Raw genomic sequence first — 24,062 nt, 5'->3', positions numbered from 1 at the left:
TAAACTTTTGATTAGATTTGTTCTTAAGGTATTTCAAGGACAGGAGAGAATGCTGCTTTGTAAAGCAGATTATAAATGCTCAGACTTTTTTGAAAGACAAAGAAAAAGTATTTTATGTGACGCTTTTCAGCAGTTTACCAGTTGTCTGCCTCCCCTTGAAATGCTGAACTGGTTCATGTTCCTGTGCAGTCTTCCGTACAATCCGATAACACACTGAAACATGCTGCTGGACTTCAGTTACAATCAACTGTAGTTCTCCAAGTTTCATCTCCCAGTATCATGTAGTCTGAGCACTTTATTTGCTTCTAATGCCATCAATTCTGCCTCTAACTGAAATAAAATGAAGAAAAAAAAAAAAACATTCAAATGCCTTTCAAACAAAACATTGTAGGTCAGGCTTACTGAGTGGTTGTTCATACAGAAAGCATCCCTGTATTAAAAAGACGGGGCCGTGTCTTGGGGACGTTTTTCTAAAGGTACCAGTTAGGCAATGAAACGCAATCCAGGAATTTTCTTTTCTGAGCTTGATGATCTAAGAAAAATCTCAACACTAACCAGTATCTGTTGAATTCTCCTTTCTTCACAACACAGTTTTCTTGGTAAAACTGCTCCTGTTTGACAATAGATAATTTATGCTGTGTAAAAGCACTAGTCACTAAATCATTACTAATTCATGTCAGAATGAAACATCATGTTCAATCCTAAGGCTAGGTTTTAAAGCTCAGGTCTGGCTCACCCTCCTTTGACCTGCTGCCCTCTCTCTTTGTGTGTTTTGGCTCTCTGCTCTCTGGCAAGAAGAAGTCCAACCAGTCAGGCAGGAGAGCAGCCAGCAGGCACTAACAGATCAGTTCAGTTTTATTCAGACAGGTTGTCTGTAAGTAGAGACCATTGCCCTCCTCTGGATTACAGAGTGTCATCCTCTGTCCACATTAACATATGGTGACACTCTTAGAAGTTAAACCTGGTACTTTATATATTTAATCTGTACTTTCTATATTCATTCTTATGTCTGACCTGACTGAAAGTCAAATAGAAGTTGTTTTGGGGAACTAAGCAAGCAGCAAATGCACAAAGCGAAGTGACACAAACACATCTGCAGTACCAGTTGTATCCATTAGGAAGTAGCGAGTCAGTCAGTCAATCAGTGATGTTAGGGGTTGTGTTTCTTTGTTCCATTTACCACTAGGCTTCATCTGGCAATCTTGTTGAATGTCAAGTTTACTGCTCTTCAGAAGCAAAATTCTGCTGTATCAAAGTGGTGTTCACCAAGAGTAAAGGAAGAGAGAATTAGTATTTACCTTATGTGTGATGTGGTGAAGTCACCTCTATGTCACCTCATCATTAAATGACCAAACAAGTCCAAAATACCATCTTAGTCTCAGGAGTCACTTTAGTCACAGTATGATTTTTGGTATTAGAAACACTAAGTGTAGATCTGGTCTTCTCTCTATGTCTTCATTTTTTTTTTTTATCTAAACCTGATTGCACTTCCTCCCACCTCACCCTGCCTGTCTCATTCCTGTATTGTCTCCAGGTTGGCTTCTTTCCCAGCGAGTGTGTGGAGCTCATAAATGATAAAGTGCCGCAGTCCATGACCAACACGGTGCCAAAACCAGGTACACCTCCTCTTCCTCTGAAACCATTCACAGGAAATGTGTTGGAAGGAAGTTATCACTGATGGCACTTAATGTCTCACTGATATGGCTGTGTTTTCAGGATGTGGTTAGGTCTGTGATGGACGATATGGCTTGGGATTTCTGTGTGTGTTTGTGTTGGTGTGTGGGTGTGTGTGTGACACCTTGCTCAATATATTAAAAGAACCGCTCTATAGTAGAGTTCACGTCTAATAGCTTTATGACCATTTCATAAATTTGAATGAGTGAATACAGTGGAGGTATAGATTTTGCCTTACCTGAAAATTAAATGGATCAACAGAACTCTGGCCTGTCCGTCTTTGCCTGTTACAACACGTATATTACAACGCGTAATCGTCAGTATAAAGATAACATAATTTATGAACATGGTACAGTGAAAGGAAACCCTAAACTGTGATACGTCATCGACTGATTAAGTCTGCTAATCATTTTATATTGACACAGCATTATGCAAATCCATTGCAAATAACTGTGCTAATCTATTGGTGTCCAGAGCAAACAGACAAGCTCTTTAGCACACTCCTGAGTGTGCCATGTCAAATGTATAGCACAAACACGCTTGGAATCAAAGAGAACACTTAACAGCCACATGTGTGGCGGCTGCAATAAATACTTAAGCTGAACTTGAACTTTGTCCTTTCTGCTTCACACATTGAAGGAGGGAGGGCAAATAGCAGCCCATGTCATTTTGATGCACTGAGCCTCTTTGATCAAATCTCAATGTCTCGAACGACGCCACGTCACCTCTCCAAATTCCAAAGACTGATTCAACCAATATGACTCAACCATCCAGATGGCTTTGGGGTGGGAGAGTGGAGTTGGGGTTCCTAACCATGGCAGAGCCTCTGAGACTCCGGGTTCTGGACTGAGTGATGACACAGCAAAAAAGCCCACAAGATCCACAGTTATTAGGGCCTTGTGTCATTATAGGCGCAGGGTTTCGGGTGCTGTTGGACGCCCGTGTTATCTGATGTGCCAGTCAAGTTTCAGACACATGTTTCTGAGCCTTTCGGGCTATTTGACTGCGCCGTAGTGTTAACCGTTGCAGTGCACTCACAGCACACTCCACGGATCATAACCTAATCTGCTGGCTCACTCCCCTGCTTTGAGCAATATGTCAATGCTTGCTGCTGTTTTTTTGTTTTATGCATGTGTCCTCAGTTGTGCATTTTTCCCTTTGCAGAGTATCCGCAGGTTTTCATATTTCTTATATGCTCAATCAAAAATATGTTGGAGGCATGGATACAGGAAGTATGGGTGCTGAGGGGCTGTAGCACAAGAAAATGTCCACATGATATAAAAAGTTTCTTTTAACCATGCAGCTTACTGTTACACTGCGATTCACTGGTTTGTCATACAAGTGTATGAACAGTACTGCAGACTGGTGTCACTATTAGCAGTCAAAAACAGGCAGGTCATTGTTGTACATGCTTTGACATCTCTGTGAAATGGCCATATCCTCATCGTGCTGCACTATTATAAACTATGAAACTTATCCAAGACATAAAGATGATCCCACCACAAGTGGACAACTCTAAGTCTCTCAGTTCACATCTGGTAGTAACATGAGTCTTGAGTTACCATTTGAGATCTTTTTGTCCAAGTGATGTATGTGCTTATTTGCATTTATAGCAAGAAAATGCGAACAATCCAGTGTTTTGTATGCATGGAAAGAAAAAAACTCAAATTTTTACATTTGCCAAATTTACAAGATGGCCTAAATATTAAGAATTTGTCACAGACAACACTTCACAAAGTTTATGCAGTTTCTTCTCACACAGTAACTCACAAAATGGATCAGTTTTACAAGGTAGTCTGGGGAATGTCTCTCCGTCTCCATCTCCTTACTGTTGTTGACTCTGTAGTTACCGTGGCTTTTTTGATTGATACTATGCTGGCGTTTTTGCTGCCCGCTGTAGTGCAAATTTTTATTTTTATTTTTTGTAAATTGCTATGAAGAACTATTTGATACAAAGTTATTCTGGCCATTCAAATTAATTTAAAAAACGTGAATGTCCAGCACCGTCATTATATAGACCAACCTCTCAGCACCCCCAACTGTGACTGACCTCCAGCGTCCCTGGTTTGTGGATTTTATATAAATCTTGGCTTATATTCTACATAGCAATAACATAAGTATGATATTTGATGTTCTTAAACCTGCAGATGCTTTGTTGTCAGTTATGACTTTGAATGAGCAGATCCTGGATCCAGTTCATTATCTGTAATGGAACAAATAACTACATGTAATGTAATTTGTTTAAGCTGCCTGCTTATATGTCCAAAGCTGCACTGCTTGTGATCCACTGCAATGCATCATTAATACTGTTGTTGTCTCACTGCACAGGGATGTACAGTAGTATTAGCATGTGTCTTGATTTGTTGCATTTGACTGTGACTCCTCTGCCTCAGCCTCCCCCTGCTCTGGCCTGCAGCCTGCTTCTTGGAGTCTCTTCCCTCCTTGTGCGTGTTGGTATACACACTTCATCCACCTGTCCATTCACTCACTCAGACACAAAATGGATTGCAAATTTTGACTTGTATGACATTTTGTTAGGAGTTTGGATTTGGTTAAAGTTATGACCCTTAAGATTTCAGTCCTTGATATTTCCAGTGCCACAATGTAATTTCATGCTGCACTTGGTGCGAGAAGTCATCTGCACACAACAGCAGGATGCAGTAACAAGAGTTGGTTAGCTGGCTGAGGAGTTGGAGGTGTGCAGCCTGTTGCCTGCAGCTCTGCCCGTCCTATCTCATTACCCCACGAAATGTTATAATGATCCGGAAAAATTCCGCAAACGACTCTTGTCTGTAAATGGAGACGCTTTTTTGAAGAGTCAGCACGAACCTGAAAAACGTAGAAAGTTGACAAATGCAAGTACATGCATATCCTGTGACTGCTTCATAGTAAATGCCACCAGTTGCATGCTTTTAATGTGAAGCTGCAGCAGTAGAAAATGTTGATTGAGCATTAGCAGTAACTTTAAACAGTGTTATTGCAGTTAGGAGAGTCAGCAGTAAACAGTGATAGATATCAGATCAAACTACAAACAGTAACAGTGGATTACATGTTTCATTGTTTCTACTGAATCCCTTATGCATAGAGAATGTAGGTAATTGTGTAATGAGGGGATGACACCACCACTGCAGTGAAAACTAATACACAGAACCTTAATTTTATAATGTAAATACACCGAATATTATTGCTGAAAGATGCAGACTATAAGTGGTGTCAAACACAGGTTTTATTTCATTAGAATCTTAAGGATTATAACTTTAATATGAAATTTAAGTTCTTTCACATAAGAAGAAATGTTTACTTGTTGAAGTTTCTTTATTGAGTATACATCATTGCAAACATTTTTTCATAAACTGTTTATTGCTCTTGCATCAAAGTGTCATTTCTATGTAAAGCTGCTGACCTCACGGTCCCCAAAGTACACAGTTGCTCTGTTCTCTAACTTGAAGTGCTTCTCTCCCTCTGCTGATTCTCTCATGTCTCCATCATCCATCCATCCATGTGTCTGTTGGTCCATCTGTCCATCGGGCTGCATGCAGACTTGGAGATGGAGAGTGTAATACAGGACAATGCATGGGTGGCCGACCCGCTAAACCACTACAGCCTAAGTTCAGGTAGACAAAAAAACTTTGGTGTGCTGCACCGCTACCCCCCCCTAACCAAAAACTAACTCCACAACACTAAGTGATGTGTTTGGGCTTTGTTACTCCATTATTAGTCTGTATAACTGATTTAGCCGGGGTCATAGCTTCACTCTTCATGCAGGAAAATGTTGTGGTGGAAGACCATAATAAACTGACCTGTCTGTGACGTCTAACACACTTACCCAACACGTAATGTGTCTACCAATAACGTCATTAATCTTAGAGCATGTATGGACATTGATATGTGTTTGTGTGTTTCTCTTATTGAAACTGCTCTAAGATCATATTATAAAAGGTCTGTGTGATACAAATAATGGCCATATTTTACTTTTAGTTTGTGATTTTAAGGGAGAGTTCACCTAAAAATGAAAATTCAGTCACGCTCTTTTGCCATAGAGCTCCAGAAATGATTGGTGGACTACAAAACCAACCAACTTTCCATCAGCATGGTGTTGGGAATATAATGACTGAACCTTTTTGTTTGGGTGAACATTTCCGTCTACATTTTAAGATTCTTCTTCTCAGTATTTCAGATATTTTTCAGGATTATTGCATAGCGTATGTATGAAGAAACTCTGTATACTGTGCATACTTGTCTGAAAATTTGGGGATTAGATGTTGTGGTGTAAAAATGCAGCATCACTTTTCAAATGTTGTTCTCAAAAGAGAACAATATTATCCCTCCAGCCCTGTGTTCCTCTACCCTCAAGGTGTATGCAAATAACTTCAGGGGTGATCCAGGTTACTACAGCATTTTCTCAACACTGCTGAATGTACCCAGTGTCTGGACAGGGGCCAGCTGTGTTTGTGTGTGTCTGTTTGGTCGAAGCTGAAAGGCCACGGCAGGGGTGCCGCGATGCTAGGTCCCGACCGGCCTTGATTTATTTAATCCTTTTACAATGAGGGGGCCTGTAAACCCATCCATTGAGCGTTAAGCTTTGTCCTGCAACAGTAAGAATCTCTGTCTCCCTCTCCATGGTGACTGAAAGAGCACATTCCTGTAGGGAGCCACACAGCACTGGAAAAATATGTCTGCTCTGCCTAGATCCATTCTGCTTACCACTAACCTTTGCTGCTTCCCAGTAAAACCATGGAAATTGTTAACATGCTGCACTGCTCCAGTTAAAATGGAGACGATAAAAGCGATTAGAAGTCATTAGTCCCTCGGTTCGTGTGCTTGTGTTGTGGCAGTGGAATCTAAAAAAAACAGAGAGCACTCTCTTCACAGTAGAAAAACTCTTTTGTTGACATCAATATGAAAACAAAAAGTTGTACAAATTGATAAAAATGACAGTCAGACTTCTTTCCTCCCCAGACAGCTCAATAGACCTACCAGTTACTGACCCAGATGTAGGGCCCCCTCTGTTCCCCTCTTCAGCCTTCGTCATGTCTGGGGACCAGTGATTTGGGCAGCTGTGAGCATACATGAGCCAAGACAGCTGGTTAAGTGAAGCAGAGAGGAAGGGAAATGAGGAGAGAATGTGTGAGACAGAGTAAGATTTGTCCTCCTGTTCCAGAGGATCTCAGATCATTTCCTGGTGCAGCGCGTCTGAGCTGTGAAACTATTCAATGTCCCTTGTGTAACGTGTTGCTCTGCAGCTTCAATAAGAGACTGGTGTTGTTGTAGACTGCACCTTTGTTTGGGGGAGGCTGCTTCTTATTACATATTAACAACTCAGGCTGTGTTGTAAACCGAGTGTGTAAAGCACAAAGATCATTTTTTACACCTTTGCTCTTTTCAGTGGACGTACTGCGCGACATTTGCTAATGCATATCTGTAGTTTCAGTTATCAGAGTTGTATTGCATCAGTATTGTGATCTGATGGATTGTGTCATTACTGAAACAAATCATTATGTACTGTGTTGTTGCAAAGCTTCAAAGCTGGCAGGCATTTAACCAACAGACAAACTCCACTGACATTTCAGTGACAATCAGTCTGCCTCCCACTGCTCTAATAATGCCACAAATGTTTATTTCAAAGGTATCATGACAAACATATTATGAAATCCACAATGTGGAAAAATTCATTGGAACTCACTGTATCTTGTCTATTGTGCCCCGTGCCATCTATTACAGCTCTTCCTCGTGATCAGTTCAGGGAGAAATGGTAATAGGTTTCACTCTGCTCTGTGCTTTCAGAAGTTCCCATCTCAGCAGACGGTGACATGTGCTGCACAGAACAAAGTTGTTTGTGTTGAACTTAGTTTGACTTTATCAGGATTTCCCCCAGTAGATTTAATAAGTACCAGGTGATATTGGGGAAGAAACAATTTTATAGAGCCTGACATTACATACACGTTGAGGAGTATTCACATCCTCTCCATTTTGCTTACACCCAGAGCCCCCCACTCCTTTGCCAAGAAAAATCTGCCAAATTATGCAAAATGTGCATTCTGGTGGATTCAAGGGCTGTTGTATCAACTACAGATTGCTGATCGATCTGTAAATCATTTATAAATGTGCATCCATGGACATGAGTCGGATTTAGAGGGGGGAATCTCACCAAACTCTGGGCAAACTATTTCAACAAGGCAGCAGTAATTAACTATACACCAACATTTTGTTATTACACTTCCTATTTCTTGAAAATAGGCAATAGGCTGAAACAACTCTCATCAAACTTTAAAAAAGGCAGTTATGCTTGAATATGAACCATGATCATGTTCATTGTCTTAGTGTAGGATTAGAGTGCAGGATCATGATTTGATAGAATACTCTTACCAGCCTACTGCTTAACAGTTTGAACAGACTCCAAACCAAAACCTAGCACCACCCAAGTCGCAGTATGTCACCCATCCGTGGGAGAGTTTATTGGTCTGGTGGGGAGCAGTGCCATGGTTCTGGTTGTTGAAGGTTTTCTACCTTATGAGTAAAAAGGAACACCACAGCCCTTTTCTTTCTTTTCTCTGCTCATGTAATTTTCTCTTAAAGTAAAAGTACAAAGAAAACAATGCATTAGAATACTCCAAGTGAAAGTCCTGAATTCTAATCCTACAATCATACTTTAGCAAAATTAATGAAATATATTGTACTTACCGTATAAAGGTAAAAGTACTGGTCCTGCCAAAGAAATGTATTATTTATTTATTATTATATATATGATATTATTCAATTGTTAATGCTCACCTGTTGATGTGTAAACTGCATCTTAATGTTACAGCTGGTCAAGGTGGATCTGTTCTTAGATTGTTATTTTCACTTTTAACTGAATCTTTGCTTTTATATAAAATACTGGATCAATCTTATCTCTTTCTAAAATGTCTCTTTGATGGAACTCAGACACATCTGAAGTGTGACAAGGAGCCCCAACTACACACTGTTTCTATGTAATGAGCTTACGAGTTAACGAGCCGCAAACAAGACATAGTAGTGTATTTTATTCATTTATATGTTTTTAATATAAGTCTATAGCTGTCAAACAAATGTAGTGAAGTATAACGTACAATATTTTCCTCTAACCTCAGTGAAATAGAGGTTTTAATTAAATTACTCCAAAGTACAAGTGCCTTAGAACTCAACTTGCACAATACTTCAGTAAATGTACTCTGTTACCTTCTACCCATTAAGATACAAAATATTACAGCCTACATGCAGAGAAAATTTTGAAGATTGACCAAAATAATTGTTTGTACTGAAAGCAGTTAAATGTAGTGGGAATGACTGACTGCAGTCTTGTGATTCTGGACCAGCAACAAATTAGTTTTGACTTTATTTTGACTCAACATGTCTGCTTAGGGACTAAGCTAGTTAAGGAATTAATAAGATAATGCTTTCAGGGGGCCAAGGGGCCCCTCAGAAGGGAGAGCTGATTTAAAGTCAAGGAAAGGCCATCCTGTATGTTGTTTAAGCCGGACTGATTCATCCTGACAATCGGTGAGTGTCAGCTGGGGGTTGGTCAGTCAGCAGTCGAGAGTGTCTCTTCCCACCTGACACCAGACCAGTTGGATGAGTTTGAAGACATGAGACTGTAAACCTGGAAGCAGCTGGGGGAAGATTAGACCCGGAGGTTGAATCAGAATAACAGGAAGTGATATTTTAAACTACTTCCACTATGCTAATATATTGTTACTCTCAGTGACTGTGTATTAGCAGTTTGTCAACTCAGCCTAGTCCAGTATGGAGACTTTGTATCAATTTTATTTGAACCTTGTGTACAGGCATAGAATTACACAATTAGTCTTTTCATGTAAGTATGTAATTATTGTGATCAAGCAATTATTACATTGGGAGCATTTTGTCGGAGAATAAAAGCAGGGTTGCTGCTTGTTTGGAGCATGTGTGTGTTCCAGAGAGGAGTGTTTTCCACTGAGTGAACCGCCAGCATGCCTCATGGCAGCCTGAGCTTACTTGCTGCCTTCAAATGCTGTTGGAAATACTAGAGTCTGGCACATGTTCAAGTCAGCAATGTAAATATGTCTGGGGGCAGAGGTGTAGTGTACCTTGACCGATCACAAACAGGGGTGTGTACATATAACGGCACCAGTGACATTCCTTATGCACGCTGTATCCTCTTCTTCTAACACCACAGCTCAAAGTAGCTCTAAGCTTTTTCATCTCACATGGGTGTTTGGTTCTGTAACACATTTTGTAATGACTTTGTTACAGTGGTACTGGAATTCAGCAAGGCTTCAGCAAGGCAATTAAAGCATCTGACCTCATATATAGGAGCTTAGAAGGAGCTCTTTGTGGAGTTGCGTTTCTTCAGAAACCGAAAAGCATTGACTGCAAACTTTTCATGAAGTGTTTTTGCTTAAATGTGTCAACTTTAAGTTATTGTTAGGGCCTACCACCTCCATCATATTGAAAACATATAAGATTCTCTTCAATTAAACTTAACTGCTGTGTAGAATGGGCTAAACAGCCGGTCATTCCATATTTCCGGGAGTACTTGAAGGCATCATATGAGGGGTTGTAAACCAATCCGCAGAGCCAGCCGGAGCCGTGTGGACACTGGCTGACAGAGCAGAGAGGAAGGACCGCCGCGCTCCTCTACTCGGTGGGACTAAACTTTTAGCTTTAAACGGTCCTTCTCATTTGTTTAGTGAATTCACCGTTTCTCCGACTTCAAGGCAAGTTTGTCATTCACACGGTTAGCGAGACAAAATACAAGGTAACAATAGTGGATAGTTGGACTTTGGACTTTTGGAAAAAAAAAAAAAAAATCCTGTCATATCTCCAGCGTTATGGAGGAAAGGTAAGAAAACGTGTTTTAACAATGTCGCATCACATGTTTTATGTTCGCTACGATGTCCCCTCGTGTATATATGATAGTCAGTCTTATTTAACAGCACAGTTAACAGCTACACGCACGCTACATGTGTCGTGGTTTATCAGGAATAAACGATGTGAAGAGGCGGCACTTTGAATGATGGAGAGTTTCCTAGGCCTTGAAAAGTGTGGAAAATATTGCTCCTTCCTCACACGGCTGCACATCTCTTTTTTTTTCCTTTCATTTACTCGATCGTTACAGGAATGGAATGGCTCATTGATAATATTTGCTTCTTCCCCAAAGTGTAAGCCTGTTTATAATTTCACTCTAATGTAATAAGGGTTAGAAAACGACGAAAAGTTTGGCTTTTAAAGTGCAATTTTGGACTAACTAGCAAAGACAGGAGTGATGTGTAGCTGTTAACAAACGTCATGAACACCAGCAGCTCTCACATCAGTGCTATAGTTTAGAACCAGTCTCAAGCAAACTGAACTGAAATTTGTTACTCACTGTTGAGGAGTTCAAGTTGTTAAAGGGGCACTATGTAGTTTGGAGGAGAAATTCAAAATCAGAATTCTTTATTTTAACAGTGTCAATGAGGAAGTTATACAAACTGTGGCCCAAACAAGGTATTTATTTCCTCAATAACTGAATAAACAAGCTGTTTAAAGCTAGCAGGGTCACACAATAAAGCTAGCAGGGTCACACAATAAATTAATACAGTACAAAATTGTAATATGAGGACAAAGTGTGTCTTCATAAATTTTTTTAGGCAAAAAAAAAAATCAAGTCAGTGGAGAATGTTCTCTTCTGATTAAAATGTATTCCCCAAAAAGTTTTTTGTTAATAAATATATATATATATATATATATATATATATATATATATATATGTGTATATATGTGTATATATATGTATGTATATATATATATATATATATATATATATATATATATATATAAATATATATATATGTGTGTGTGTGTGTGTGTAAAAAGTGCCTTGGAGTTGCACCCATTCATAGTGCTTTGGTTTAAAAATTGCTCTTGGTACCGATGTTGGTATTTGTTGATAATGTATTGTACAGTTAAACCATTTGGCCTAATTATCAGTGGCCGAGACCACACAGGGCCAAGCTGACCTCACCCCTCTGTCCTCTCTCCCCTCTGCTGAAGTTATGTTCAGTGGCGCATTGAGAGTCGGAACAATAAGACATTTTGCTCCGACTATCACCACACACTTTGGCTTTTAGGTCCATACAGAGGTCACTGTCAGTTACGGCTGCCTTTCATAGTCAGATGCAGCTCTGCTGTTTACACGCTTAACAGCCATCCAGACACACCAACAGGAGATGGTAAGGATGTGTTTAATGGGTGTAAACACAGTGCCTCCCTGTGTGAATTTCTGATTGCAGTTGGATAAGAAATGCAAACATTATCTCTGGGGTAGACACGTCTCGATGGACACGTCCGTCTTTCGATGACGGGGATCAGGAAGTGAAGTTGGTCTGTTGAGTTCTTTAATTGGCTGTAAAACATAAACTAAGGTTGTCTGGCATGTTTCATTGTGGCTAAAAGGATAATTGGCAGGCTTTTCTGTTGAGCTGTGTTGTAAAAAAGTAGCCAGAAGTCACACTTGAGTAAAAGTTGTCAAGTTAAAATATTATTTTAGTAGAAGTGAAACCCATGTGAAAAAAACTTGAGTAAAAGATTTTAAGTATCTGATATTAAATGTACATCACTATCAAAAGTACTAGTAAAATTGAACTACACATATATTCACATGTACTTTAGTGTATATGCTGTGTACTATGGGTTGACTTATTCAATGGATCCAGTAGTCAGCATTTTTAGTATAGTGTAGTATAGTATAGTATAATATAGTAGTACCTGACTACAGTACTTAAGTAAATGCACACAGTAAAGCTAATCATCAAGGATGTCCTTACATGGTAAGTAAATGCAATAGTATTGCATACATTGTCAGACTCACAGTATTCACTCAGATGATTGTCAAACTCTGCTACATTCAAGTGTCTAGAAAGACCCAGCTATAAGTTAAAGGACCTATTTATAAATAGATCTGGCCCATCTACAAGTCAAATTCCAGCAAAAAACCTTGTTCTCATAGTTATCACAGCATGCTGTGATATCCAACTCATTCACATTGTGATTTTCTAAAACTACAACTGCGAAGAGAGGAGCGGTTTGAAGTTCCCGCTCTGGTGTGTATGGCTGTCGTGTCTTGCGGGGGTGCTGGGCTGGGCTGAGCTGTGATGAGAGCATTATGAAGCCCAGAGGAGTCACTGCCACGCCCACTGGTGGTTATGTATTCAGGGAACACTGACACGCACAGTGTTTGTATCAAATGTTTCAGGCTAGAGTCTGCTGATTGGCTCTATGGTGTCACTGATCTACTTTAGGAAGCAGTTACTCTGTTGTGTTGCTATGAAGTTATGATTTTTTCCCCCTAGTCTCTTTCCGTGCCATTTGAAAAGCACCTGACTGGAATGAGGCAGCTAGTTTGGGGTTGGATCGAGGGAAGGGAGCATGATGTTTGCCATTACGTCCGTAATTGTTCCTGCTGTAATGCTTGGCTTCTTTTCCCCTCACCCCCGGCTCATCATATCCTCTCGCTGGGCTCTCGTGGGGAAAAGCCTCGTCATAGTCATACAGTGAGCATTATAACCATCCTTCACTGTGTTGAGCTTTGTCCTGTCTGGATTTTTATCTGTTACATATGCAAATAACAGTTAGGGAAACTGTCTCTCATTTCCCTAGCTGAGAGTATCTGAGCCACCACCCCTCTGCAACAGTGTCACCTGTCAAATATATACCATCAGTATGAGTTTTGTAAATATCCTGAAACATTCTACAGAAATCATTTTATATCAACTGTTTTTGGCCACTCTTTATCTGTAATGGTTAGTACCACTGTCACTACTGATGTCACTGTGTCTCTGGAAGAGCACATCAAGTATGAAAAAAATTAACCCGGTGATGTCATCCGATACTGATGTCACCAGAGTTATTATATCATTCAGCGCGAAGATGACTCATTTGTAATTAAAACCCTATAATGCAAACTGGTGGTGTGGGGTTTGGAAGACATGGGTGATTAACAGGCAGGAGGGTCTGAATCTTTATTTAAGTAAATGAGTCAGAACAAGGACACACTAACTCCTATTTTGAGGATAACTGATATGTTCTCTTGCACTTGCACATCTTAAGCCTTCATCATTTTCTAATAGGTACCTGATTAGTACTGTGCATGTGCAAATCTCAGCAGAGATGAGAAGGAGTTTGACTCACTCTGGTATCTATAAAAGCCTTTGCTGCGCATATACATATATATATATATATATAAAATCTTATATAAAGAATCTTATGATTACAGGCGCTATTCTCAAATTAAAAGCGCCTTCCATGCTGGATTTCAGCAGTGCTGAGCATGCTGTAAGAGCTTCAGGGCCTTCGGGTTTGTATCTGCCTTGACAGTAAGCAGATGGGAGTCTCTGTCCGTCATCTGGAGAGTCATGCCTGTCATTGTACTCCTCTTCCTCGCATCTTAAAGTCAGTCTGGCTTCCTGAATAAAAGCGACATGTCAGTGTTAGCCAAACAGTTGCACAGCCAGCTCCCCCTCCTCTACATGATACTGAAGGCTCTTTTTGATGCCTCACCAGCGAGTAAACAAAGCTGCCTCAGCGGTTTGTGTGCGGGTACAGCAGCGCAGAAGGAATTTCTCCCTAAGGGGTGAATTGGAGCTCCACTTTTCCCTGAAATGGACCGATGGGTCTCGTGTGCGGACGCTGGCTCAGAGGCCGGCTGTTGACTCAGTATTGATTGTGCTGCTTCATTAAAATGGCACACAATAGAGACTGAGTACTCAAAAGTTTGATTCACACATTTTTTTTGTTTGTTGCAGCATCGTGGTAGTTGTGGAACAGTCATGCCAAGAGTTTGTTTATTTTGAGACACTACTGTGTGTTTTGAGCATCGGCCAAAATAATTCAACTATAGAAAACACAAACTGACAGAATAGATTAATTATCATCTCAAAAAAAGTGAAACCTCACAGTGTGGGTAAAGCATCTTGCAGAGTGGCTATTGACTAGATGACAGGAGATGCAAAGAATGGAACTGATGTGAACATCTTTGGAAAATTGCCTGTCACCAGTTTTACCAGTTATTTTTAACAATCGTGTGTCCAGTTTTTTCCCCTGTCAGCTCATCCCCTGACACTCAAGGTTACTGATATAGCATTGCACTCCTAAAACATGGTTGGGCTCACAGTGGACAGGTTTTTTAGTTTTGTTTGTTTGTTTTTTGAAAAGAGGATTAAAACAGTGTATAAGAGCTATCAGTGATACTCTCTTTGTTTATTCCATGCATTCCTCCTCTTTGTCATAACCTGGCACTGCAAACTTTACCCACAATGCAAAATGGCCACCAACACTTTGTCAAAGAGCTGGCGGTGTTATGCTAGTAGCAGCTGATGTAGTCTGAGCCTTTAGCAGAGATGTCTGCTATAGAGGTCTACAGAGGTTTCTTTCTCAAACTGTTAGTCTTCGCCCCAGTTTTTCTTCTCGTATGCAGTAGGGCTATGGGAACTAACAATCTCGGGCCTCTCACTGTGGGCCCTGTGACTCTCCACTTAGTGTTTTAGTCAGGCACAACAGTGGTCTAGAGTGCTTGGGGGTGAAGCACTTGTGTGGTGAGAGAGAATGCTGAATCTGGTTTTTGATTGAAATTAACCTATTACCTAGTTGTACATCACAGCATTCAGTGTCTGGGCAACTCTGTTCCCACAAATGAGGTTTTTTTGTCTCAGTTATGGTGGTTTCTGGCCTCTCCTGACATTAAAAATGAAACACTTGTGTTATTTCTGATGAATGTGATGAAATTTTCATTGTGTTCAATGAGCTAAATTTAACCGCTAACATTACAATATTAGAAAGTGATGCTTCCATCCTTGCTACCAGTGTTACCAGTGTCTCAACTTGATTATTTCTTAGCAATAAAGCTACCTGTTTAAAGTTATTGGTAATGTTGAAATGCCCTCTAGTTGATAACACATGTAAAATCCACATGTTTATGGTGGCAATGACAGTGCATACGCCTCTATATATGTTGCATAGATACATATAGACAAATTGACACATTTGAGTATTAAAAATTGGAATGTAATTTAGGTATCAAAAATATCAAGGAATTGTATTTGAATATGGTTATAGAGTAAGACTGGTGGCACTAATATGCAGTTGTACTCACCAACGCCTGAACTCTCAGATGTGTAAAATCAGTGGAGTTTGCCCTTACTTTCTCTTGTCCTTGATTTAAATGAGCAAATATGAGTGAAAAGTAATGACTGTCACTAAACATACTTCCCTACCCAAAGTGTCTCTGAGACCTTTCTTCACGTATCTTTGTTAGAATTCAGCTATCGCAATAAGAAACTGTTCAATTAATTCAGCTACAAAGTAACGTTCCATTCCCGTCAGCTCATTAGTTTTTCTCTGCTCTTGATGTTTGCATTCTAAATATACTCGACGGACTGTCAATTAAGTCTGCTGTGCGCAATTTACCTCCATAGTGTACATTTAGCATGCAAAACAGGCAGACTCATTAATTTTTACCTAATGGTCTCTGGGCAAGAGGGGCACGTCTCACACAGCAGTTGCTTTTTAATGGTTCTTTGGAATAATTACATTCATAACAGTACATGTGTGTGCCTCATGACGCCAGTAAAACTCTACAAATCATCGCTGAAAGAGCTGTGAGTAAAGAGGCTGCCTTGACACATTTATTGTATTGTTATCCTCCAAACACACAGTTGAGTTTTAGCTTCTTTAACTCAGCTTGTTTTGTGTCTGGAGTTTGGTAAGCATTGGCCTACTTTCATGTGTATCGTGTTAGAAGCAGAGCTCAGGGAAGCACACCGAATAGAGACTCTCTCCTAAGTCTAGTTATTTATGTAATTGCACTTTAAATGCTGTCTTCTTTAAATTGCAACCTATGTGTTTGTGTTGATCTGAAGTCTGGAGCCGATTAAATAAACATGATGTCATGGCTGTGAAACACATGAGAGAAGTGTAAAGGTTGCGATCTGGACTGTCTTATTATCAGTTAAAGCAATGTGTCCTGGAATAATAAAAAAAACTGATGCATCACAGCAGTTTTCCACTTTAGCCTGGAGCAACTCAGACAGGAGATATCAGTGTGTCACTCTGTTTACACTGATGTAGTGAAGTTCCAGATGGTGTGGCTGAAAGAACACAATGATCATCGATCAGAAAGCTAATGGCTGTTCTAATGCTGCCCCTCTTCCTGAGTTGTTTTTTTCTTCCTGACTGAGGCTGTGTTTAAATGTTTCAGATTTCAGGATCATGGAACATATTGCTGCTGGGTGCTCCACATCCTTTTGTTGGTCTCCACAATTCAGAGAGCGTAGTGCTGTGGAAGTCTGCACAGTTTTGAAATAATAGCAAGAGTTGTTGGCCAAAGTCAGTGTGAAGGGCAGCACAGTGCAAGTGTCCACAGAGGATCAAAGAGAGACTAGAACGGTGAGATCAAGACAGAAATGTTTTACCTGAAACAGTGACAGGAGCCGAGTGCAGACCACTGACACCAGCAAGAGAACAGAGAGACAAAGGAGATGAGAGTGGACTGGGTGATGTGGTCTGTCTTCTCCGAGATGTCTCAGATCTGAGTTGAAAGCTTTACAGTGCGTTGGAAGTATGAATAACGGAGAGAAATAGCAACCATGGCTGCTTTAAAGGATAAGTTCACCCAATAATTAAAAATTCAGTCATTATCGTGGCGCCGCTTAGCTCGGTTGGTAGTGCGCATGACCCATGTGCTGAGGCTCTGCAGTGGACCCGGGTTTCGACTCCCGGCCCGGGTCCATTTGCTGCGTCTCACTCCCACTCTCTTAACCTGTTTCCTGTCACACTCTTCAGCTATCCTGTCAATAAAGCCACAAAAAGGCCAAAAAAATATATAGAAAAAAATTCAGTCATTATCTATTCCCATGCTAAACAACAGAAGTAGAGTGGAGACTTTAGAACGAGAAGAAAAAAACACCTGGGGGGAGCATAAAATGGCTCCATACAGCTTGTGCAGCTTTATCTAAGTCTGAGTGATTTGAAAAATGAGGTCCACGCTTACTGTTTAAGATTTTGGCTTTAAAAAGAGTGTAAATAATAACTACAGAAATGTTTTGTGGACTACAAAACTGAACCCAATGTTCCATTGGCACGAGGGTGAGTAGACAAGAATGACTGAATTTTCATTTTTGGGGTAAACTCATCCTTTCAGAGATTTCAGGTTTTTATTTGAGCAGTATAATATAAATCTCAGGATTAGTAGGATCTTCTGCTTCTCGGGAAGCGGTTTGAATGAGAATATATTTGAAAATGTAACCTTGAAAATTTCAAAGTTCAGTGTTAAGATGGTTGTTTTTTGAGCCAGCAGTCAAACTGTTGTGATACTAATCTCCAGAGAGCTTGAGTATCTCTATGTAACATCTAACTTGACATGTGACTGAGTTGCATCAGTGCACCTACTGTCCAAGAGAAGGCATGTGAGATGCTCTGACTATTTGATCAGTCAGTGGAAAACTTTGAAACTGTTTGGCATGACAGTTTTATTTTCATTTCAAGATTATCTGTTTAAGACTGATAGATGAGTCAAACTGAACGTATTTTGAAACACACACAAGCACACACAAGCAGAGAACGCAACTGGTGTGTAGTTTAAGAAGCTTACGACCCTTTCCCAGACATACTATCTGATTAATGCAGTTTGGGTTTTTAAGTAGGTCCGCTCCTTTTTTTTGTGTGTTGTTTTGAAGGGGAGCGGAGGATACTGGTGTTGGATGTGGAGGATTCCTTTGTAGTTGCCTGGGAGGTGGTATTTAAGAACGAAGCTTTCGCCCCAAGGAAACTACACATGCATAAAGGAAGGGTTTGCATTAGAATGAAGCTCAAATGCACAATGGGACAACCCTGAGCAGCTTGTATGGGGTTTCAGTCTAGTGCACATACAGATCTTGTGTGAAAACTGACCCAGTGTCGAACCCACACTTACTGTAGAGTAGTCAACAGCTGTGTAAGAGATGTAAGATGTGTCCTTCCTTCCTCCCCTCCTTCTTCAGTGTCTAAGAAACACGGCAAGCTGATCACCTTCTTGCGCTCCTTCATGAAGTCCAGGCCCACCAAGCAGAAGCTGAAGCAGAGAGGCATCCTCCGGGAGAGGGTGTTCGGCTGCGATCTGGGAGAACACCTCCTCAACTCAGGACATGATGGTGAGAAGCACGCACACACACCTCAGAGCCGTTCTATTTAGTTTTTGATCAACAACTTAAATTCTCTAATGGTGGTCAGGACCTTAATTTACCCAGACCTTGATTTACAGCAGAGATTACTGGCTTTTATCTGCAGTAGTCTTATAGTGAAGGCAGGCTTTGATGCACACTTTTACAGACACAGCACACACTGTATGTAAACAAAAGGCCTCGCTGCTTGTAATTGAGATATTTGCTGGACTGAAGTCCATACCAACATTAATCCGCGGCAGCCACATTGATTTTCAGTGCTCTCAGCAGCATGATGTCTGACAGGTGAGCTGATGTGATGGTCTCGATGACAGAGTTGAAGGGTAATGGTCTCCTTATTACATTGTAACATCAGCTCCATGCAGCATAATGATGCCACTCTGCTGTTGAAGCTTAATCAATAACTTAATCTCAGTTAATTTTGACACCATCTTGAAAACCCATTTATATACGTTAATGGATCATATTCTGTGTCTGGACATGTGTGGTTCTCATCCTACCAACACATTTAGCTCACAGTGATCACATGTGAGTGTGACCAGTCCTGTTCATTTAACAAGCTTGTGGTTGGGCGCACAGATGTTTGGCGTTCTGCATCACAGTCACACGTTCATGTGTGAGGGAGTCAGTCTTTGGCCTCTGTAAATCCTGCCTTGCATTGACATAGAAAGATAAGCCACTCTGTCACACTTAGCTAGGTCACATGGTCTTCACCATACTTCTTGTAAGACACAAAAAATAACTATAGCATTATAGAGCAAGAGAAACACGGTTAATGACTATCCTTTGTGGTTTTTAAATAGGGAAATGAACGATTTGTTGACTCGTCAGTTAAACATTGCTATCCTCACTAGTTGACATCAATAGCACTAGTCATTTAAACGCATTATTGGTATTGTTTGTTACTGGCATACTGGGAAGTTGTTTTTTGTTTTTTTTCCTCACAATTTTTTGACTTTCCATAGACTTAACAATTAATCACTGTTGCAGCCCAGAGCACAGCACATAAATGAGCAAACAGATCTGTCTATTCAGTGCCAAGACGTTTTCACTTTTTCTTGGTGTTCTTGAATCAGATTGTAAGTGTTGTTTAACAGATCAAAATCATCACTGCAATCCGCTGGAAGCTGTTGCTTTGAATGTTGTGTTTTTAATTAGAATATAAGTGGATGAATACTTGTTTTATGTCCAACACTGAGTTCACATTCAACAAGATGTTGTGTATCTTTGTGATAAGAGGATCTCATAACAAAATGTTCCTACATGAAGGAGAGGATTTATCCACCCTCACTGTTCTCTCCTCTGCTGCAGAATGCCAACTAGTTTCTTCGAATCTCGCCTTGTTTTCTCTTTTCGCTATGTGTGGAATTTGTCTGAACAGCTGCTTCAGCGAGTGTCCCACTCTCTGTCATCCTCTGAATGATGTGTGAGCTGTGGGAGGCCTGGGAGCCTCCTTATACACATACACACTATCCTTATCTCCCATACCCACACACATACACACACACACACACACACACACACACACACACACACACACACACACACACACACACACACACGGATAAATAACATGTCTCTATGATTCATGGTTGCTGAAGGAGAATGAAGAAGCTCTGTGTTTTTCTGAGGTTTTTCTTTTTTTGTCTGTCCATCTCTAACACACAATCACTGACTTTGTGCTTTAAAGCAGAATGTGATTGGCCAGCTCACTCACAGACAACAACATGTTAACTCACCGCTTGCTTCATGTAGAAAATAGGCTGAAGGCCAACAAACAGCACAAAACAAAAAAATGAAATAAACTCTGTTTCTACTTCACAAGGTTCAAGTGTTTCCACCCTCAGCTGGAAAAGTGTTTCTTGACCAAAAGCACTATAGAGTCAGTTATTCACACTGTGTGCTCACACATCAAAAAGGAAAGTCATCCTATTCTTGACCTTGTAGCACCCATTGAAGACTGGACAAATATTGAATGATTTGTTATGTGGTGACATGTTGTTTTTCTCTTCACAGTGCCCCAGGTCCTCAAGAGCTGCACCGAGTTCATCGAGAAGCATGGTGTGGTGGACGGCATCTACCGCCTCTCTGGAATTGCCTCAAATATCCAGAAATTGCGGTAGGAGATGCACACTGCCTATTTATTACAGTATTTGATTCAACTGTTTATCAGAATGTCCACTCTGTTCAGCCTTCTTCCACAGAAATGTCCTTTGTCATAGGAGAAGTTCACATATCTCCCATATTAGCCCTCATCTAAAGGCTGATGAAATCAATCTAGGATTACTGCATCTGTAAAAGACTAGAAACATGCAATGTGTGGTGCAACTGTTGTTACTCAGCAATAGTTTTTACTATCTAATGTCCTACCAGGAGAACAAAATTGACAGAACACGTGTGGCTTTTAAAAAGCAACATATGTGTTGAGGACATGTTAGATGTTATTGTTTTGTTCTGCTGTGCTGTGAGATGTGCAAAAGTAATGTTGTCTATACATATATATTGACATACATATGTCTGTTAATGTAAGGATGACCACATGCCGGACTGTCATTTCCTTTTTAACATTTTGAGTTTGATTTCCTTACTTAACTGTGTCCCTTGATTACCCAAATCCTGCCTCTTACATATTATTTTGTTTGATGACCACATATTAGGGATCATTGCAAACAATATGTTTGTGCTGTATATCGACCAATATATCTGTCAGAACTTATTTTATTCCCTAATATCGGTATCGGCATCATCAGCCCCCCAAAAATGAAGGCCGGGCTCTACTCACTTATCACAGCAACATTAAGCTTTGTCAGTAGTGGCACAGTCATAACAGGGTTATTCGAGAACACATTTACAGGCACTGTTGTAAACTGGTTGCTGTACACCATCGAGTGTACATGCAGATTATTCAGATTTCTCCCGTACCTCTGACTCTGCTCAGAGCGCAATAGTGTCAGAATTGAACAAATATTTAAATGTTCAGCAGTAGAAACCAACTCATTTAGATTTGTTTGAGGCTACTTGGTGATTAGTTTAGTTTTAGTCTCAATGACTTGAGGTGTAAGGAAAACTTATGGACACTATTATCGACGTACAATACAGCTTGACAAAAAAACCATAAGGGCATAAGCAGTTAAGGCAGGTGTTTCTGAGAAAACAATTGATTTTCAGGACTAAAACTGTAGTTGGAGATATAAATCCAGCCTAATCACAGTCAGTTAAATGAAACTAAACCTATTTTTCAGGGTTCAAGTGTAAAGCCATTTTTTACTACTGGAATGCAAGTAGACTGATTTCATGTTTTGTGTCTACCTGTCAAACCAAAGCAGTCATTCATTGGCGCATTTTTCTTCAGAGGCCGTCAGTTTGTTGACTCTGCCCTTGCCCTCTTTCTCTTTAATCAGGCACGAGTTTGACTCGGAGCAGATCCCCGACCTGACCAAAGATGTTTACATCCAGGACATCCACTGTGTTGGCTCGCTGTGTAAGCTCTACTTCAGAGAGCTGCCCAACCCCCTGCTCACCTACCAGCTCTACGAGAAATTCTCTGTAAGCAAAGCCTTCCCACACACCAGTTTTTACCTCTAATGTGTGGACAAAAGTCTGCTAACCACCTCAGTATTTTGCTTTTCAAATTATCTTGATTTTCTATGCTCACTGATGTCTCAGAGGAAACTGGTAGAATGACACTTAAAGTACTGATCTTATAAAACAAAGGAAATTCCTCACATTTCACTCGTTGGAATTTCTCAAATTGATCTAACAGTTATGAGTCACAGACACCCCTAAAATCATAGCATTATACTTGACACACCCTATCATTACAAATGCAGCAAACCGCTCTGTGTGTGTGACTTGGAATGAAAACCCTCTCCAAGCACAACAGAGCCGTCCCTGAAGATGAAGTAAATGTTTGCTGGTTGTTATGGCAGCTGGGGAGAGGGAGGAGTGTGCGGCTGCAGACTGATGTCCCCTCCATGCTCCATGCAGCGGCGTGAACCTGGGAGGACAAGTGAACCGGCTTAATGTACGCTTTGTTTTCACTCTGAAGGATGCAGTATCAGCAGCAACGGACGAAGAACGACTCATCAAAATCCATGATGTCATCCAGCAGCTTCCTCCGCCGCATTACAGGTCAGTGTAGAGGCACACTGTCCCCTATTGGCTGACTCCGGAACTGCCAGATTACAGATACACGCTCATTTTGTGCAGTCACATAAATTGTCTGTTAATGTTACACTCAAAGGCTTTCATAGTGCCACGCTGCATTGAATGAAATCATTTAACAGGTCCCAACGACCTTTAGGTTGGTTTAGTTTACTTGATAAGGATCCCCATTAACAGCTTTCCAAAAAAAACTTCACATTGTGGCCATACATAATAACAACTTAGATCAAAATACACCACAACACTACAAAGTAAACAGGACAAGAACAGAACACACATCCAGTCGTAGTTGCTCACTCCTAATTGTGAGCAACTGAAAACTTATGTTTGTAGATAACTATATGTTCATATATTCTCATCAACAAATGAAAAAGGAAATTATATATTACCAACATAAATTCTATATATTTCATTAGTTTTTGAATACGTTCAGCATTCCAAGTAAAAAAAGAAAATCAAATTTAAGTGTTTTCTTGTGCAATATGTCTGCAGGGTGAGTTCTATTCACGCAGCAGCTTAGCACAAAACCGTTTGATTGATTTTCTTTTTGCTTTTGGCCATGATTTTTTTTTTTTTTTCTGAAGTCATGTGTATCCAAACTGAAAGCTAAATTCCAAGAGTCCTTGTTGGCGATGATAAATTGAATTTCCATTTCTTTGTGAAAGCATCCAGTTTGCTAATTTCTAAATGACATTCCCTGGAGATTTGAGCACACAGTGAAATATTGATGTTCTGAAGAGGTAGCTCTATCATGGCCATTGGCTTGCACATCACTAGTGGGAGCCAATTAAGTCTGAATAAATGAATATTTGATTCGTAGGACCCTTGAGTTCCTCATGAGGCACCTTTCCCGGCTGGCAGCGTTCAGCTACATTACCAACATGCACAGCAAAAACCTAGCCATCGTCTGGGCGCCCAACCTGCTGAGGTGAGATGCCACCCGCCTCCATAGACTGTTCTTTGTATGAATGTTTTTCATTGTAGTGAATGTACCTCATCACCTAAAGGCTGTCTTGAGACTTTCAGTAAGTTCCC

The 24,062-nt window shown here is 40.4% G+C and overlaps 1 protein-coding gene across 4 annotated transcripts in view; it reads left to right on the top strand.

Moving 5' to 3' along the window:
• arhgap32b (Rho GTPase activating protein 32b) overlaps window positions 1-24,062 on the top strand; it is a 115,417-nt gene that overhangs the window by 82,630 nt on the left and 8,725 nt on the right. For 2 of the 4 annotated variants that reach the window (XM_037120808.1, XM_037120807.1), the window contains exons 11-18: window positions 1,535-1,616; window positions 4,068-4,118; window positions 5,214-5,288; window positions 18,684-18,833; window positions 20,880-20,982; window positions 22,265-22,409; window positions 22,912-22,994; window positions 23,848-23,955. In XM_037120808.1, coding sequence (XP_036976703.1) covers window positions 1,535-1,616; window positions 4,068-4,118; window positions 5,214-5,288; window positions 18,684-18,833; window positions 20,880-20,982; window positions 22,265-22,409; window positions 22,912-22,994; window positions 23,848-23,955 — 797 coding nt within the window. Of the gene's footprint in view, window positions 1-1,534; window positions 1,617-4,067; window positions 4,119-5,213; window positions 5,289-10,252; window positions 10,514-18,683; window positions 18,834-20,879; window positions 20,983-22,264; window positions 22,410-22,911; window positions 22,995-23,847; window positions 23,956-24,062 lie in introns of those variants that run through there. The other 2 variants (XM_037120809.1, XM_037120810.1) reach the window with 2 other exon arrangements.

The sequence above is a fragment of the Acanthopagrus latus genome, chromosome 13 (assembly GCF_904848185.1).
Source record: "Acanthopagrus latus isolate v.2019 chromosome 13, fAcaLat1.1, whole genome shotgun sequence".
NCBI classification, from domain to species: Eukaryota; Metazoa; Chordata; class Actinopteri; order Spariformes; family Sparidae; genus Acanthopagrus; species Acanthopagrus latus.
Note: the sequence above shows the minus strand (reverse complement) of the source record. Positions and strands in the feature narration are given on the sequence as shown.